The sequence below is a fragment of the Ascaphus truei genome, chromosome 3 (genome assembly GCF_040206685.1).
Source record: "Ascaphus truei isolate aAscTru1 chromosome 3, aAscTru1.hap1, whole genome shotgun sequence".
Lineage (NCBI taxonomy): Eukaryota > Metazoa > Chordata > Amphibia > Anura > Ascaphidae > Ascaphus > Ascaphus truei.
In genome coordinates, this window is record NC_134485.1 from 368,618,166 (window position 1) to 368,624,165 (window position 6,000).

General features: G+C 41.9%; 1 protein-coding gene across 3 annotated transcripts in view; it reads left to right on the top strand.

The window, feature by feature from the left end:
* Positions 1 to 6,000, top strand: part of KATNAL1 (katanin catalytic subunit A1 like 1) — an 83,331-nt gene that overhangs the window by 59,284 nt on the left and 18,047 nt on the right. For all 3 annotated transcript variants that reach the window (XM_075592168.1, XM_075592165.1, XM_075592166.1), the window contains exons 6-8: positions 2,067 to 2,172; positions 3,198 to 3,356; positions 5,772 to 5,898. In XM_075592168.1, the coding sequence (XP_075448283.1) occupies positions 2,067 to 2,172; positions 3,198 to 3,356; positions 5,772 to 5,898 (392 nt within the window). The remainder of the gene's footprint in view (positions 1 to 2,066; positions 2,173 to 3,197; positions 3,357 to 5,771; positions 5,899 to 6,000) is intronic.

Below are 6,000 nucleotides of genomic sequence, written 5' to 3' on the forward strand. Positions count from 1 at the left end.
TGAAGCAGTTGTTCTCTATATGTTAGTGCCTCATTTCTTCAGGTGAATCTGGATATCCTGGAAGATAATAAATTGTGACATAAACCATTTACTGTAGAATACAAATACATACTGTATTGAAGAAGCTGAAAGCATAGCGTATTGTGCTTCGGTGCAGGTCCACATCCAGACTCTCACTTTTTTAGGTTGTGAAACAGACTTTGTGGGGCCTGTATGAGTCTCCTTAGTGTTTATGTAATCATTTATAGGTAGCGGAATTATTTATTTATTTTTACTTTTTTCGAGGCTCAACAAAGTAGAAGTGCCCTCTGAAAGAATAGCACTTAAATGTATTATCCTTTCATTTTATCATATTACTACTATGATGAATCCCTTGGTTTGTGTTGCCATGGCAGTACACCTAGTGTAGTAGGTAGAATATTTAGGACTGTGGTAAAAATGGCGCTTCCTCACTTTTGGAAGATACTTTACCTAAGCTCCTTTAGGGTGACCTAAACCGAGGTAAAAAAACAAATTACCCTCCTCAATATAGGCCAAAAATCCACATTGACCTAAACACATTATAACTACTATTATTCTACCTCTCAAAGTGTCAAAATTGACTTGCTTATCTATTTTAGTTTATTGGTGAGACTTTGTGGTTGCTTTTTCCTGCTTTTCTCAACCTCCTTGTATATCGGCTCTTCTTTTCAAATGATTTGTGTCGTCATAAGAGTGGAATTTTGGGTTGCCAGTTGGCTTGTCCAAAAATACTGGACACAATACTGAACCCCCACGCCCCCTGAATACATATAAAAAATGCCCCCTGAATACATATAAAAAATACCCCCACGTCCCTCGAATACATATAAAAAATACCCCCACGCCCCCCGAATACATATAAAAAAAAAACCCACCTCCCCCTCGAATACATATTAAATATACCTCACCTCCCCGAATACATATAAAATATACCCCCACCTACCCAAAACATATAAAATATACCCCCACCTCCCCAATACATATAAAATATACCCCCACCACCCCCCATCATCACCACAGCTCATCCTGGTCCCCATCATCTCAGCTCATCCTGGCCCCCCATCACCTCATCCTGGCTCCCCATCATCTCCTCAGCTCATCCTGGCTCCCCCATCACCTCACCTCATCCTGGCCCCCCATCATCTCACCTCACCCTAGCTCCCCCATCACACCCCAAATTGTGTCCTTACCGTATTGCCAGGAAGGACACCGACTTCTCTGGGCTGCCTGGGTGTGGGCTCCGCCCCCGCTGTCCTCTGATTGGCTCTCCGCTCCTCCAATCAGGAACAGGCTGCACAGACACAGTGCTCCTGCCCGGCCACCGGCCGCCCCCGCCTCCAGTCTCAGCACTTCCAGCCCTCCGCCGTCGCGCCGCCCTCGCGCTTGCGCTGCCAGCTCTCCGCCACAAAAAATGGTAATACCGGACACACGTGTCCGGTATTACCTCCGATTTTATACCGGACAGGCATCGGAATTACCGACCTGTCCGGTTCAGAACCGGACACCTGGCAACCCTAGTGGAATTATAGCATAAACAGATTTTATTTGCTATTGTGCTGTGATATCCCATGAGGTAGGAATGTTCATAGGTACTGGACTTCTCACCACTTCAAAATGTCCCAGGAAGCTTAGAAGGGATTTTCAAGCATGTTAAGGCAGTGTTGCTCAGGCGCCCCCCAACAGGTGATATTTTCAGGATATCCCTGCTTCAGCACAGGTGGCTTAATCAGTCCCTGCTTCAGCGCAGGTGGCTCAATCCGAGGCTCAGTATTTGACTAGTATATCCTGAAAACCTGACCTGTCGGGTGGGGGGGCTTGAGAACTGGACTTGAGCAGCCCTGTGTTAAGGGAAGCCCATTCAAGGGTGTGTGTTTTCTGTTTTTAAGAGTAGAGGGATTTGTTAAACGTCAGCCCAATTGTACATAAGTTTTTCTATTTGTTTTTTAGTACATTAAAGATTGCACTATAAACGCAAATGGTAGGATCTTATAGTGTATGTAACGTTTTCAGGACATTCCATATGTAATGATCTTTTCTCTACATAGGGTGGACATAGCAGATCTGGAAGAAGCAAAGAAGTTATTAAGGGAAGCAGTAGTGCTTCCAATGTGGATGCCGGACTTCTTCAAAGGTATCCGAAGGCCCTGGAAGGTGAGAATATGCGCATAGTGTTGCTATAGTTATGTGGTGCAGTCACTCTAAGGCCTCGGGCATGGTCAGCGCGCCGTGCTGAGGCGCGCTGGTACTTACCAGTGAGCCCCTACAGCCGCAATGAGAGCGGCTTTAGTAGGGGCTCGCCTACTCTTCCGCAAGCGCGCGGAAGCTTAGGTCTTAGGTAAATATTAAAATCAAGCGCTTGCCGGAGCGCAGGGCCGGTCACGTGAGCAGTTCGCCCAATGAGGGCGAACCAGCTCCGTGACGTCACTGGCCCGCCCGCCGACACGCCCCCGGACAGCGCGCTGTCTAAGGCCAGGGAAAGAACCCGCTTTCCCTTAGCCTCAGCGCGTCTCCGCACGCCAGCAGGAACCCTGGCCAAGGCCTAAGCATAAGACTGCGCTTATAGTGCCAGCGACAGCGAATCAACGTTGCGTCAAAACAAATGCATTGCCGCCGTCGCGTGCGCTTATAGTAAGTGCGACGGAGCGACGGCTTGGTCGCGATCGCTGGAAGTCATCTCAATTTAATTTTTCCATCGACCGCAGCCTGACGTCGCCGTCACTATAAGCGTAGCCTAAGAATTAACCAATGACAGTCATGTTTAAGAGGTCAAATTTTTTTTGTTGTGTTTTTTTTTTTTTTTTTTAATTTATTTAAGTTTCTAAACATTGTAAACTGAATCTTAGGAAGTTGTGTGTTTTTTTTCTTTTTTTTTCTCCTCCTTTTACTTTTCCCTCTTTTTGTCTGAAATCACAGTATTTACCGGGTTTGCACAGGCAAAGTTGACATGTTTCCCTATGCTTTAGGTTTATTGGTTCTTTGACAATGGCAACTTGTGTGAAGATTAGAGCAAATACTTAATTGAAGAAGTAAGGCTCCATTTAGAGGCAATTTTTCATGGTTACATTTTTTTGAGAAAGCCAGTTAGATGAAGTTATTAACCAATTGTTGTGGTCCCCTATGTGGGATTGCACCTTTTAAGTTGTGTACATTGCCCTGAATCATATGTTCATTTCCAGGGTGTTCTAATGGTTGGGCCACCTGGTACCGGCAAAACTATGCTTGCTAAAGCCGTCGCCACCGAATGTGGAACAACATTTTTCAATGTTTCTTCATCAACATTAACGTCCAAGTACAGAGGAGAGTCTGAAAAGCTAGTTCGCTTATTATTTGAAATGGTAAGTGGGCTCTGCTGCACTCGGAATAGCTAATTACTTTCGTCTGTTCAACCCTATTTGATTGGCGCAAACCATAAGAAAATTCTTGTCCACGTATCGTCGTAATATAAAATGACACTTGACGAGAGGTAAAACCCCTGTAGTACTCGCACACTCTTACTGAATGCCATGACACTTCCTTATCCTTTCACATTAAGGCCTCGTCCATAGTGCAAGATACAGAGCGAGCTACACAGCTTGCGTTACAAACAAACGTGTGTATTCCAAAGCGCATGGCCATAGTGAGCGTGAGATACAAGAATACCAAAAGCAGAGGAGACAAACTTGTTTGCTATTGCAGCGAGACAGCCTGGTCATGTGAGCGGCTATCAGCCAATGAAAATTTAGTAAGCTATTCTGCCTGGATACTGTTCAAATTACCTGAGTTGTGCTTGTTTGCTGTGACAATATGTGCAACAACTATTGAAAATTTGATTTCTGAGGTTTACACGTGAACCTTTAATTCATACCGAAATATCAATGATAATTTATGGAGAGAAATTTCTGATGTATTGTCCATTACTTGTATATAATAATATTTTTTTTTGTAGTGTATAATACTTATTTCAATGCATCACATTTTATAAAATAATTTTTTTAACAAGGAATGTTTTCATGCATGACATAGTGTGTATACATATTAGACACACACAAAGAAAATACCGCAATCAGAACAACCGTATAAATACTCGGATATCTAAAGCCAAACAATCCTCCCTAAAAATAAAAGATGAGATTGGCGGTGCTAAGGGTCAAAACCAATATAGAACACACAGACACAAAAAAAACCCCTATAATAAGCACTCAGATATATCTGTAAATAAGATCAACATTTAGATGCATGAAATGGTCAAAAATAACATCATTTTATTAACTAGGCACCACAGACACCTAAAAATAACAGTACATGAAAAACAGACAGGACAAAAACCTCCTGAGAGTGACACAATGAAATATCAGATCATGAAATTGTACAGATGGCATGAAAAATCACAGGTAAGGGGAAACCAGAGGGGATGCAACTCTGAATATAACGGAGACTCCTGGGACAAAGTCCCAAGAGAAACCAATGACCGGCCGGTCACAATCGCCAAAGGAGATATATCCCAACCTCAACACAGTATCCTTATACTAATAACACAGAGCACTAGAGCGTCCCCAGGTAAATGCAGAACGACGCCTCCTGTAGCAGTGTTATGGATCCTGAGTGCAGAGGGACTGAGCAACATGCTGCAGTTGATTTATGATTATGAGCTAAGTATTGGTGGCTGTGTTTGGTAGTTATGTTATGGTTTCCCATTAGACATACACATACCACCTTCCTTTCTCTTGTGCGCTTGGATCTTAGCTACGTATTTCTGCAGCTGTCAGCTCATTATACACATATGTACACAGTACACTGGGTTTACACACCGTAGGTTAGTTGGGAACAACAGTTAACCCTTGCAAGGCGGCTTTACCCCTTGCGTTTGGGTTTCCACATTTATAGGGATTAGCTATTTTTTGTTTTCTACTCTTTACCTGGGGACGCTCTAGTGCTCTGTGTTATTGGTATAAGGATACTGTGTTGAGGTTGGGATATAGCTCCTCTGGTGATTGTGACCGGACATTCATTGGTTCTCTTGGGATTTTGTCCCGGGAGTCTCCGTTATATTCAGAGTTGCATCCCCTCTGGTTTTCCCTTACCTGTGTTTTTTCATGCCATCTGTACAATTTCATGATCCGATATTTCATTGTGTCACTCTCAGGAAGTTTTTGTCCTGCCTGTTTTTTCATGTGCTGTTATTTTTAGCTGTCTGTGGTGTCTAGATGTATAGTTAATAAAATGATGTTATTTTTGACCATTTTATGCATCTAATGTTGATATTATTTACAGATATATCTGAGTGCTTATTACAGGGTTTTCTTTGTGTCTTTGTGTCTTCTATAGTGTATATATATAGTCTGTCAAACTTTGTGGACACTCAGTTGTGATTTTCTACGAAGCTGCTTTATAATTTGGCATTCTTTCCTTGGTTTGCCTGCATGTGTATAGTTTATCATCTGTGATTTTTGTTTTTTACATTTGATATTTTGTGTTTCTGGCATAAATCTACTGTTGAACCGCAAATTATTAAACATGTTAAAAAGTGTAGGTGTCACATTGCCAAGAGATTTACTTTATTGCAGCTTCAATGTGAATTGAGTTGGAGAATTACAGATTATATTGCTAGTGTGTGGAAAGAAAATATGTAACAATTACAAATATATGTTGTTACATTTTCTTTTTCTACGTTTAAGGTTTATTGGACCAAGCACTATCAGTTGCTGTTCATAATGCGTTTGTACACTGTGTTATGTGTGCACATGTAACATTATTACTTCATCCCATTAAAGGCTAGATTTTATGCACCTACGACCATTTTTGTTGATGAAATTGACTCAATCTGCAGCCGGAGGGGCACGTCTGATGAACATGAGGCAAGTCGGCGAGTCAAGTCCGAGCTGCTTATTCAGATGGATGGTAATCTAACTAGAATTATTAGCTACATCAAATTATATTGCTTTTATTTTAGAAATAAACTTAATTTCAACTATAAACATTTATTTGAAAATGATCTATTTC